At 36.3% G+C, this 14,085-nt stretch overlaps 1 protein-coding gene and 1 long non-coding RNA gene across 2 annotated transcripts; one reads left to right on the forward strand and one right to left on the reverse strand.

Moving 5' to 3' along the window:
• Positions 1 to 516: 516 nt before the first annotated feature.
• LOC118275040 (hsp70-binding protein 1) lies at positions 517 to 6,794 on the reverse strand. The gene is made up of 6 exons (XM_035592883.2): positions 6,373 to 6,794; positions 5,939 to 6,019; positions 5,203 to 5,395; positions 4,383 to 4,601; positions 3,741 to 3,896; positions 517 to 3,291 (listed from the first exon to the last, which is right to left on the reverse strand). Exons 1-6 carry the CDS (start codon positions 6,568 to 6,570, stop codon positions 2,999 to 3,001), a joined length of 1,140 nt encoding a protein of 379 aa, XP_035448776.1. The 5' UTR covers positions 6,571 to 6,794; the 3' UTR covers positions 517 to 2,998.
• Positions 6,795 to 6,976: 182 nt separating this feature from the next.
• Positions 6,977 to 10,012, forward strand: LOC118275182 (uncharacterized). The gene is made up of 2 exons (XR_004783546.2): positions 6,977 to 7,840; positions 8,860 to 10,012. It is a non-coding gene; the product is annotated as an uncharacterized LOC118275182 (long non-coding RNA).
• The last annotated feature ends 4,073 nt before the right edge of the window (positions 10,013 to 14,085 follow it).

Here is a 14,085-nt window from a genome sequence, read left to right on the forward strand (position 1 = left end):
GCAATCATATTCCTTGGTACACATAGCTTTACACTGGTCGAAACGGACTCAGCTAAACTGTTTTTATATGGAAAGATGCGTGCTATGGATCTGTGTTATAGATGGTTTCCCTACTATCGATACATCGCATACTCGAGCTGCGCATCTTCATCGCACAGCTACATAGCTTAGTATCAGTGGAAACGGTCTCATAGTTTCACAGCTTAGTTATTATATCTTCGTAGCATTACTTGCACATCTCTGGTGGAGAAGCACCCTCAAAGTGAATGTGTGATGATGTCTTTAAGGCAAGCCCTGGTTCCTAGTGAACTGTCATAGAACTATGGAGTTTCTTGCTCGTTCTTCTCCAAAGGATTCTACACTTTGCTTCAATAGAGGACTGACCGACAGACAGACATCTTGTTTTTTTTTTAATGTTGTATTATTTGCTTTGAAGTTCAAAAGTGCCTTCTCGGTCTATTTGAAATAAATAATTTTGACTTTGACTTAAGATTGGTGATCAGTAAAACAAACTAATAGTTTACTAAACGTATAAACTTTATTCATATACATAGATACTACATACTTATAAGTCTTTGTTACATAATGTATAAGCGAATAAGTCAGGCATATAAAAAACTTATGTGCTTAACACATAGTACAATCATGTACTTGGTCGATTTTTCGAAATATTTCATCAAAATTTTCCAATGTATAATTCAAATTAATCTTTTCAAAGATAAAATATTGTGTAAAATGTGAATTTATTTTCCGAAAAATCGGTCAATGCACACGTATTTATTATTGTTTCGCGCATTAGCGCAAACGTAATTTAACCCGTCGTGTGCCGGAACGCAGATCTACGCGAGACACAATGTATTTTCTATTGTTTTTTTTTTACATTTGATGGGTTGACGTTTGGCCGCTATCTCGCCTGATGGTAAGTGATGATGCGGCCTACGATGGAGCACGTCTGCCTATAAGCAACCTATTCACTCGGGCTTTGAAGATACCCAGGTTATACCCATCAGGAAACAGACTCCGGCAAAAAATTCCACTCCTTAGCAGTTCGCACAAGGTAGCTTGAAGCGAAGCGCTTCGTGCGAGTGGGTGGGATATCTACCATGTTATCTTATATACGGCATACGAAAGGTTAACTTTTATTAGTTGATACATAACTACGTTTAATTCCCATTATTATATTAAGTATATGTTATAATACGATATGAAGTTATATAATTGGTAGTGAGATTATAATGATTAAATGGTTACTGGTATAAATAGTATTACAAAGGAGGTTACAAGTCTTGTCTACATTGAATCGAATCTACTCGTACAATCGCTACATATTACATAAATGACAACTGACAATAAGAACTCAGGTACTTAATAAATGCAATTTAAAGAACACAGATTATTCGATAGAACATAACTTGTTTCACAATGTCTGGATAGCCGCTATGTATCAGATAACTTTGAATTAAGAACGTAATTTGTATGCACTATCTGTTACATAAGTTTATCTGGCACTTATATGATGATGGTTAAAGGTAAGCGTCCACAGGCCCGCATCGTACGCATCGCACGCATCGTACGCAACGGATTTTAGTTTGTCTTGTATAGAAACTCATACAACTGCGTCCACTGATCCGCATCGTACGGACCGCAACATCAGTAATGCCTACATGCGATGCGTACCGATGACGTCATACGGAATGTGTACGATGTGGGCCAGTGGGCGCTTAACTGAAACAGGCGCATTTATGGAAACCATTAAGATATGTGCGTGTAATAATAACACTATTACAGAGACTAAAACAGACAGATCAAATATTGTACAAAATATACAAATAAAACAGGAAAATAATTTTGTAACATTACAAAATTAAATAAATCTAGACTAGTGGCAATCACATAAATCTAAATAATAGCCGCAGACATTAAATTACACCTAAACTAAAGCAAAATCTACAAAATCCACTCAATTACAACAAAATACACAATCAAACAAAATTATATACAACATTGTCTGCCGTTTTCAGAGACATTTAATGATTACTCAAACTCCTTTTCATCAACCTCCCATTCCGCTGCAACTCCTGTAAGTCAGGATCTATAGTAGATATAATCATGAAAACACCGGAATACTGAAGTCCAGCGCGTCTCAGGGACATGAATAACTATTCCTTAGTAACGATTTTGTATCCTTAACTAATTGTGTTTAGTAACCATTAAATGACTCTGAGTATGGTGATTGAACCCGCAAAAATAATTTACAAGCATGTACTTATAGAAACTAAAACTGGGACCAGCCGACGGAGATAGAATGCAAACTCGTACTAAGGGTACGAGTCCCTTAGTAAAAACCTGCTTAATGTATAGTCAGTTTTATTAAACTCATCTATTTGTAGATTTACATACAGAAAATTGAATATTGACACACACTGTATGAAATTTATTATTTTAAAACCCACATTAGGATTTTCCCTTGCATTGTAGGTGCGTGTACAATACAAACATACAAATTTACATATACATCACAGTCAGACTGGAAACAACAATATGTGGATCACACAAGTCGTTGTACCGAGCTAGAAACGAACTCACAACACGATGCACTGCAGCCAGTCACTGCATCAACCATGCATTACACGCAAATTGTATGTTACAGTAAGCAAATCTACAGATAGATAAATTGATAACCTGTAACTTAATTAACACACACTGTCTTAGGGGGTCATTGCACTCATCATTATGAACAACTTTTACTATGGCACCATTCAAATCAGTTGATCCATACATTTTTGGTCATGTGACTTGTCGAAATGTATGAAACAGTTGATTTGAATTTTGCGATTTTGGAGTTGGTGCCATAGTAAAAGTTGTTCATAATGATGAGTACAATGACCCCCTAAGACTGTGTGCGTTAATTAAGTTACAGTTTGTAGATACAGTCCATTAAACAAAGTTCTTTGGGTAAACATACAATGAAGATGAATGACTTAAGTACGCAACCTACTTATCTGGCTGGCTCCTCAACTGGAGATCGGTTTCCAAAGACAGTACCCAATATTTCCGTACAATACTGCTTTTCTTCCACAAACCTATCATCCCTCAACTCGGGCAAGTTCAGGTAATCTTCTAGAATCTTCTTGAGGTTGTACTTCGGGTCCCTGCAGAGTCTCAAGGTGTTGGGATCCTTGGAACTGATCAGGACTTGGAGTATGCTGAGCAGGTGCTCCGAGCTCTCATCCCGACCAGCTTGCAGTTGTGATGTTATCACCTTTACGATGTTGTGTCTTATTAGTTGCCCTGGAAATGTTGAGAGTCATGTGAGAAATATGTTAAGATGCATATCTTGAGTTTAAGTGAGTTAGGGTGCTTTGCACCAGAGATGTGCTATGCTAGATTGCTGTGGACGCGTTTGGCTTCCACCAGCCATTGCACCACCACATTTTCATTGGTACACATAGCATAGCACTGGTAGAAACGGACTCCGGTAAGCTTTGTGTTTTCATATGGAAAGATGCGTGCTGTGGATGAGTGCTACAGATAGCTCTTCTTGTACAACTACATAGCTTAGTCTCAGAAGAAATAGCAACCTATTGCTGAGTGGCGCAGGATTGATTTACGTACGGAACACGTTTCTTTGCGTTTGCGTTATCCACATACTTTGTGTTATCCACATACCAAAACACAGCATCACTGCAAGACGACAAACTAAACACGAAAATTGAAAAATACTTAAAAAAAATACTTACGTCTAGCATCAGCATAGTACTGTCCAAAGTATCTGATGAGGAACGCTGCCTTGGTCTTGGCAGCCAAGTCGGAGGAGCTGAGCAGTTCCACGAGCACAGGGCAGCCTCCCTGCGTGATCAGCTCGTGGCAGGCCGGCTCGTAACCACGAGACATACCTGGAAGCAATAGGTTATCATTAATTGCCACAGTTCAGCTATTGGAGTTGGAGAATATGATGATGTGACGATTTAATTGGTGAAAATTATTGAAACTTAAATAACAACAGGACTAACACGAAATATATCATGCTAGCTACTTCCGCGCGGTTTCACCCGCTCTGCTTGGCTGCTATTGGTCATAACATGATGCCTATGCCTTCCTCGATAAATGCACTATTCAACACAAAAATTAATAATTATTCAAATCGGACTAGTAGTTCCGGAGATTAGCGCATTGAAACAAAACAAACTCTTCAGCTTTATAATATTAGTAATCTATCTCTAATATAATTGGTTTAGTAATCTATTACCAAAGGAGATGAAAGTTGTAAGGAGGAAGACTTGATAACTATTACTAAATTCTGATAAACCTTGAAACTATGTTTAAAACTTAAGTAGTAGCAGAAAACTCTCAATTTTAAAAACATATCAACATCAACTTACATGAAATTGCGTACAAACACTTGGCAAGTGCAGCCCCCTGTTCCTTCTGCACCAAGTTGAGAAGTACGTGCAGTAGTCCGCACTCCAGCGCCCTCTTCTGGCAGAACTCATTGTTCTGGCAAATCGTGCCCAGCACGGAGCTCGCACGAGTCCTCAACTCCTCATTCTGACTGCCGTAGCATATTGGGAACATTGCAAACCCACCCATTTTGAAGAAATCTGTAATTTTAAAATTCAATATTTATAAATTAACTTATTTAAATCACGGTTTACTCACGTATCATTAATGGAGAAAAGCTCTACTAGTTTCGAGTCACAAAGGTACTCTTCATCATAAACAGCGTGCGCAGACGCGGCGACGTCGCGCAGCCTACTCTTTTTATAAATTCACATAAAAACTTAGCTTGATGCAATCATACTTAATTAACATGTAATAATTATGATAAGTGTTGCAATCTTCTAGAGAAATAAATAGGTCTCTGACTTCAAAATTACTGGTATAATTTATAACTGTTGACAGAGAGGTCTCAAGAAAAAGTGTAATTATTATTTCGCTTTTTGGAAATATGTACTAGAAATATCATAATTATCATCATCATCGAACATGGGGTCTCGGGTTTGATTCGCGGATTGGACCAAGTATTGCTGGGCTTTTTTCGGTTTATCGAAAATTTATCAATAGTAGCACGGAATCTGGAAATGTGCCCAGTATATGGCAATAGGCCATCACCACCTCTTAATTAGTAAATTGTAAAAAGTGGGTGTACATTGTTATGAACAGAAAGAAAAAAAAGATCTTTTTATGAAAAAAACCACCTACCATTAGCCACATCCAGATCATCAACATGGTCCAATAAGACGGTGAAGGAGTTCTTCACCTCATCAGGCAAGGAGTCTCCCTCCTGTATGCTGTTAATCTTCTCCGAGTTAGTCAGGACTTTGATGGAATTATCTAGCACCTCTGCTATGTTCACCGTCAAACTCTTTATGGCCTCCTCAAGGAATTTACGCCTCTGTAATAAGGAGGAATATTAGGGGTAAATTGTGTACTCTATAAATGAATTTTGTTATCAGTTTCCTTGGTTAGTCTAAGGCAAATTAATAGCCAAATATTAGAACATAAAAAACTGCTGTCAGCTATAAAATTGTAACTGCAATGTCAAACTCAATGATTATAGGTTCTAAGATCCTGGTGCTGTACCCTTAGTACGAGTTTACATTTAAAGTAATCGAAACGAGAGTGTGTTCGTCGTCCTGATTGGTCTGCCCACTTAGGGTAAAAACACAAACTCATACTAAGGGTAGTAATCTTGGGATGCATCATTTGGATGTATAATTTTGAACATTGCCAGTAATTTTTAAAAAAATAACCTTTAGTCATTCATATGGCATTAAGTTAGCTTTACATACCACTATTTAATAGAATTGTGTACTATAAAGTCTAAATACATAAATTATTAAGCCACTAATGGCCTACACAGTACCATACTTATAGAAGTAGGTGTTAAAGGTAAAAACAGTCACTAAAAATTTATTAAATAACAATAGCTACACACCTGTTCATCCATTGGCGCTAGATCCTTGTTGCCGGGAGCATCTTCAGCTTGTGTGGCCTCCATAGCAAACTTCAGCAGACCCTGGAAACACAATAACATACACATCAATAAAATGTACTAAGTAAAATTACACATCATAACATAACCAACCTCTTTCGATTTCTAACTATTAACTTAGCCTAGTATTTTATGAATGAATATCAGAACATACTAAAATCAAGATAAATGTGAACTGTTTATAAACAAAACATGAGTGGAGACACACATTAAGTACCTAGACAGATATTGGCTATATTATTTCAGTCACCAAAATCAAAATACAAGAGTATTGTAGAAACATCTATGTATTGTAGTTATATCTGAAAATGATGCAATTAAATGAAAAATGATGAGTGATGACTTATTTTACAATTTTAGTGAAGAGAGTTAGTTACCTGCAAGTTCCGTGGTGGTCGTTTCTGCGCAGAGCCTCGTGAGCTCGAGTCCTGAGGACTTAAGGGATCACTGTGAAGACCACCAGCAACTTCGTCAGTCGGATAAGTCAGCATTGCAGGCGCCGGCACCATCCCACTCGCTTGACTAGCAGCGGGACTAGGAAATGTAATCCCATTTGGATGATTATTTGAACTCATTTTGACCAAATCTGTTATCACACACGCGCGTTCAATCTCACTTCGGCCAACAATATCTTACTAGATTCACGTTTGTTTCAACACTGACGATAAACACAAATCACAATCGCTTTTATTCAACGAAATGAATCACCTGCCGCCGGACGATTTCTAGAATAAATAAGAAATATCGAGAACCATGCGAAGCGAAGTTCACCACATTGAATAAACGTCAAATTGGATTGACAATGACAATTCACAATTTGACAGTCATATTGTTACTGTCAAAAGCGTGACATTTGACAGCTTCAGAGACAGGATTATTTTTTTGTCAGTAGACATAAGTATTTTGGAACCAAGGCTATTTGCAATTAATAAAAAATAAGGGAAAGTAGCAAAACGATCATAATTATGCTCTACTCGTATATTGTATTCAGTTACAATGCTTTTTTGGGAAATTTATAAAAATTTTGAAAAATCTATAAAAATCTTGTACTTTATGCCTCTACTTATTGAACTCTTTATTTCAAGCTTTTATTAATGATTATTTTTAAACATCTACCCCTTACAAATACAATTAACCCTTTTCCGCCCACTTAAATACATAGCGCGCGGTTAGAAATAAAAAAATATATATCTACACTAAATAAGGAGGAGCAATCGTGTGAATAGATCGAAAAAATCATGCATATTCTCTATAGTTGTGATAAAGGGTTAATCGTCTAACGGTCTATCGTCTTTTGCTCTCGATTAGAATACAAAATGTGAAGAATCCTCCTCATGTTCTATACTAAAACGTATGTAATACAAATGAATACATTTACCTACTCAAAACCTTATTCACTCAATACCAAATTCTTCAATTGTTATTAATAAAAATAAAAGCATCCTTCCCGCCATGTTATTAAAAATACGAAACGTCTTAACTTCGTTTATTGTCATTTATTGTATTTTAAATAGGTATCTCCGGGTTATAAAGTTATTGAAAGTCTTTATTACGAATGATAAAGTACCAGAATTATTTACAGCCTGCTGTGATAAATATCACTTGAGATAACATATCAGAAAGATAGTGTTTTATGCGAAGTAACATGTTTTCACAATAACATCCCACGCAGCGGGAGACCCCACAAACCACCTTTTACTTTACAAATTAACATTTCAAATTATTGCTTTTTTGTGTGAAAATTGTGCGTCGTGTTTTTTTTTACTTAATTACGTGTCTGAAATTATAATTTGACCTAAACAAAGAATATTAATTAAATAATCTGCATTTATAAATAATAAATAGGTGAGTACCGAATCACATGATGTTTATGTTCTGTCTGTTACATCAAGCTAGAGACAAATAATACAGTGTTTATTAAGGAGTAACAAAAAAAAGTTAGTTATTGTCTATTTTGGAATTAGTACATCTGCTAAAGGCAATAGGCTCACCCCCCATTACATGGGACTTATAACACAAATGGTGAAAAGTTGTTCATTAGTGTACATTGTATAGCGGCATTACGTGCCGTAATGTGCACCTCTGCCTTCCTCTCTGGGGATAAAAGGTGTGATGTTGCAATACATCTGCTAAAGTTTTCTACTTCATTCTTATCCTATTTGTAAAGAAATAACCACATAATGTATGTATTAAATAATACAGCCACAATCATTGGCGTGATAAGACAATGGCGCGATATGATTGTGATGTCTACATATTATGTATTACAAGTGTCTACTTGTAAACCAATTATGTACCTATCATACAGAAAAAAAAAATAGAAATACCAAGGAAAAAACAAAAGCGTCTTTTTGGTATAGTATATTTAATAGATTACTATATCCGCGTAATTTGATTTAGGTGTACATTAAGAAATATTTCTGAAATCTTTTAGTTACTGTTTATTTTGAAAACCAAATCAATAAGTATAACAAAAACCATTCAAAGCATCATTAAATAAAACCTAGAGAACGGAGGGAGACTGTCATCAAAACAACAATGTTCAAATAAATAACACGGGATGTTATTCACTTCGCTTATTTTCTAAGAGAATAGATGTAACATTCACGCAAGGACGAGCCGTCTTATCGGATAAAATTATCATGTATCATACGCGAATCGATAACACGAGTAAACAGAGTTTCAGCTACATTATAATACAAATATATCTTACTCAGAACTCAAAATAAATTCTTCATTGTCACCCATTACTTGGAAAGCTACAATAATCCCGTGTTCTAACAGTTAATTAAGGCTTAGAAAACATTTCCATCAATCTTTATTTATTTTTTCCTCTACTAACTAGTTCATCAATCGATTTCCAGCGATGGCGCCTCGGCAGGACATCGTAGCCCAGCCACAGCCGATCAGAATAGAGCAGGGTAGGCAGCCCCCACCCCCGCCGGCGCCGGGGCGCCTCCAGCGACCCCCGCACGACAACCCTACCGTCTACATAAACAGGCCCACGAATATACCTCGCAACAATGTCAACACCAGTGAAATCGCTCGCACGTAGGCAAACACTGTGAATGAAAACAAAATCGTACGTACTTCCACTGGGTATGTTAGTTTGTCTATGACATGTTGTTTTTTTTTTAGAGCAAGGATTAATAAATTAGTGGTCTAAAAAGCCTTATATTCAAATATTATTAAAATTTGCCGCTTTTTTTGACAGTGAGATTTTCCACTTTCGATATTTTTAAAAACTGTTTACTGCCAAGTTTACGGTTTCTTGAAGCATTAATTAAATAAAACTACTCATAAGACAACAATTTCGTTTTTTAGGGATTATTGTTGTATGTATTCAGAAGACTAAAATGAGGATATTGTAAGAAGTACACAGTAACAAATCAATATTTTCACATAACATTGAATTGCCTGAAATACACCACAATAAAAATAAAAACATTTAACGTAAATACGATTTTGTTTGCGTCACCGACCGACCCAGGCCGCCCCTTTTAACAGGGTATTGAAATGAATTTTCAAATAAATCCAAATTACTTTTTAACTTTTTATGTAAGTCTAAATAGTTGTGATGTCTAAAATGTTGAAATGTCTAGAAATAAATGAACGGAACATATTGTTCTGTACCCTTAGTACAAGTTTGCTTTACGTTTATTTAAAGTAATCGAAACGAGAGCGCGTTCGGTGGTCTGATTGGTTGGTTTATTCGAGCTGGCCAATCAGAACGCCGAACGCGCTCTAGTTTCGATTACTTTAAACGTAAAGCAAACTCATACTAAGGGTACTGTATAAAATTACGTACCTAACGTTACTAATTTGGTGTTAGATAGCTATAAGTATGTATAATTATTCAATACCTAAGTATCTACTTAATAAATAATATTGCCTAGTACCTATTTTAGATGTAGCGGAGTTTAGTAAATAGTAGAAATATTGTATTTTCTGTATATAATAGATAGATTTTAGAAATATAATATTAATAAATGTATTTGAAATAAAATTTATGTTAACTATAGAAATATTTGTTTTTGTTTCTCCTCATAAATAAAATACAGTTGATATTAATTCTTAAACATAATTATCTTGATTGACACAAATAAATATTATGTTAAGGGTGCTTTTGCACCAAAGATGTGCTATGCTACATTGCTGTGGATGCATTTGGCTTCCACCAATCATATTCATTGATACATATGATAGCTTAGCACTAATGGAAATGGACTCAGCTATGTTTTTATATGGTATAAAGATGCGTGCTATGGATGGCTTCTCTACAGTCGATACAATTCATACTTGAGCTGCGCATCGTCCTCGCATATAGTTTCACAGCTTAGCTAACCCATCTTCGCAGCATAGCTACATAAGACATCCAATGTGGAAAAGCCCTGAAAAATAAAATATTCATGGGATTTTCAAAATAAAAAAATGTACTCTTTTGTGGTCACAAGAACCTGCTTATTATATTTTCAATGTTTTTATATAAAAGTTCTTTTTCTATCTAGCTAGTCTAGCCTACTTCAATGAAAAGTCAAAAGGTCTTTTCCACGAAACTTTTTTTACATCGCCAAAGTAAATTCTAAACTCGTTTATAGTTAAAAGTCTTAATTTTATTTGAAAGTCGTTGAAAGAAATATTCCTGGAATTTTTTAGCCTTTTAAATGTTTAATTTTCTTAATTCAATATGGCCTCCTTGTATTCAAATGAGGTCTGATGCTGAGGACACTGAACAATACATAGCCACTTGACAATTACTGAACGACACAAATCATCGGACGCAAATCCGCGTAACTAAGCATTGGATAATTCCGCGTAGGTATTTGACAAATGTAGCTAATTTTCAAGTGCGCGGGCATTCCACGTAAGATCCCGATTGGCACCCTTCTCGCTGACGTGTTTTTTTTAATAATGTGACGCTTTATATCCCCGAAGGGGTAGGCAGAGGTGTACCTGCACATTACGGCGAGTAATGCCAATGTACCTACACCCACTTTTCACCATGTATTGTAAGTCCCATGTAATAGGGGGTGAGCCTATTGCCATATATTTGGCATAATTCCAAACTCCGTGCTACTACTGAGAAATTTTCGAAAAACCGAAAAAAGCCCAGCAATACTTTGCCCGACCCGGGAATCGAACCCGAAACCCCTTGCAGTAGCACTTGCGACCACTCGACCAACGAGGCAGTCAAAAATTAGGCCATTTGCCCGTAAAATAACGATATTAAAGAGTTTTAACCTGCCCCCAACTTAGATCAAATGCAGATACGCGGCCTTTACTTACCTATCGTAGATTCGCGGTTTTGCACTATCCCCGACGAAATGATTCTTTTTTTATTAGAGCGTTCGTTAACAGTCGTCGCAAGTAAGTTGCCAGCTACAAAAATAAATCTCATTTTACGAGTCCCGTGGCAAATGAATTGAAGTGTAACTGAACTGAAGTAGATGGACCGACGTCGCTACTCGTTTATGGAAACCTCACACAGTCGAGACACTACTTAGTTGCAGCAACTTGGCTGTGATTTTGGCACGACGACGTACGTACTAACGTAAAAATGTTACCCGTTTCCAAAACTGCTGTGTGATAGATTTGTTATCTGTGTCGTCACAAACAGAGATTTGACTGTTGCCATAACTTAAAAGTTTTAAAATAAATTATCTGCAGTTTAGACGCTGAATTCCGTTGAAAGTATTTTGTTTTTCGTACGAAATACTAAGTTGAAACCACAGTGTTTTGTTTCTTGCAAGTATAGTCTGTCCCATACTATTAAACCTTATCATTAACTGGCCCTTTCCAACTATATAGGGGTCGGCACTGACTCGTAGCCATTCGGTCGATAGTTTTACATATGAACACGTAGAACTATATCATATATAACTAAAGGCGGTGCGACATTCCTCAACAACCCATCTATCCCCTATATCCTCATTCCTAAAACGCCGGCAACGCAAGTGTAACGCCTCTGGTGTTTCGGGTGTCCATGGACGACAGCGATTGTTTACCATCAGGTTATCCGTCTGTTCGTTTACCGGCTTATACCTACCATAAAAATAAACATTCTCAATCCGATTAAAGAACAAAATAAAACAATCTCTGTGTTAAGACAAATCGTTTTATTAAAGTCGTTATGCACATGTATTATAAAAAAAAGAAACAATGTACATATTGCTATTGCTATGGCCTAAAGCATTAATTAAAATGGACTCGCATTTAATAAGTTTACATGTTAGCTACAGAAAAACATTTCTTCGCGGATCTGTGTTTGGCAAACTCGTCATTATTGCATTTTATCGTGATGTAAATTCTGATTCTTACAAACAACTTCTTGACGTAATTTATTGGGAAGCACTGGCATGGAGGCACGTATGATATTTGGTTCAAACTATCGAAGATAGACTTCACAATCTTGCAACCGATGTAATAATTGTTGAAAAAGTTTTGGTAATACTTTTCCATCTCCGATACATACATTAGGAAATCATGAGGTGGAGTATAATGAGGTTGAACATCTTTATCAGTGAAAGTATCCAGGTGACTGAACTGATTCTTTTCCTCAGAATAAATATACGCCTTAAACTGCCTACAGTCCCCATGTAAGGTCACACATTTGTTAAATAAATATTCGCTGACGTAGTTCAGTCTGTTATCTTCCGGCAATTCCAGTTTACTATAATCTGCACTTGAAATAGCGGGATAACTCTCAGTTTCATTACAATCTTCTTCCATCCGCATTTCTTCAGCTTCAGAGCCCAAAATGAATCCTAATTTCTCAGTATTAACGAGTAATTGTGACAAATTACTTGAAGCATTTCCTTGTTTACCTGCCTTTATTATGTTAGAGAAGAAAACTCTCCTAAAAGCTGCCATAAATTGTCTGGTTGTCGGGTGTTTTCGTTTGCTTCGAACTTGGCCGAAGAATATATCAGTGACGTCTTGATTGAGCCGTCTAGTTAGTAGGTTGTTATACCCTTCTAACTTAAGGTCGGTAAACAAAAGAAGTATAGATGTTATCGTTACTTGATACCCCGTAATAAACTTAGCTGTAGAGGTCACATCACGTCCAGTCGTTGAATTAATTACCTTCAACGATTTAAAAAAGTGAAGCATATCATTCATGAATGTTGTTTGTGTGCCACTCCCACAGAACGCCTGCTGGTATTCGCATGTCGAGTGGACGGTTGAAGAATTTAAAACGTCGAACAAGTCATTTATCAGTTTAATGAACTTTACTGTTTCTTTAGCGGATTCGTTCATAGCTTGGAAATCTATATAGCACGATAATGCAGTTGCAACGGTATTACTCAACAGTTCTGTAGCATATCGAGCCTGTGTTTTCTCGAAATTCGACGGTTTTATGTGACTTTCTGATAATTTTGGAGCCAACCTTAATGATTTGTTCTTCTCACTCTCGTAAAACTGTAAAATGTGTTCGTATTTTGCAACCGAACCCTGGAAATGGAAGTCGTTAACCATAAAATGGTTTCTCAATGAATTTATAAGGTGCAACGCGTCAATTATGTAATATATTTTTCTGTCTTTAATATAAAAATAAGGTCTATCACTTGATATCATATTTCTTTTATCTTCGCTCAATACTTCTGATCCGAGTTCTGAAACGAACGTTCTAATATCTAGGCCGACATCAACGAGTTTTTCTAATAAGTTTTCAATCCATTTCGATACATCATCGTTGTTTTTACAATCCCCAAGGAGAGCGAAACCGATCGGTTGTTGCCAGTTTCCAAATATGCCCCTTATTAGGACTACTAAAGCCTTCTTTGCTAAAACTGGAGTCTGGACTCCATTTACCTCTTGTAATCCAATAATTTTATCTAGACTTATATTGTAGAATAGACTAGTTTTAAGACTAATAGAATCAACAACGACTGAGCATACTTTTTCTGAGTTGGACATATTATTCACTTTTGCTCTTAGGGTTGTCATAAGATGCTCATTTACTTCCGTGCTTATAGGGATAGAGTGCTTAGCTAGTGTTTTTGTATTAGGAAGACAGAGAGCTTCCTCAAGTAATTTGTAGGCTTGAGGACTTGTATAGTACAGATTAATACAAAATTGTTTATATTTCG

Source organism: Spodoptera frugiperda, chromosome 11 (assembly GCF_023101765.2).
Source record: "Spodoptera frugiperda isolate SF20-4 chromosome 11, AGI-APGP_CSIRO_Sfru_2.0, whole genome shotgun sequence".
Lineage (NCBI taxonomy): Eukaryota > Metazoa > Arthropoda > Insecta > Lepidoptera > Noctuidae > Spodoptera > Spodoptera frugiperda.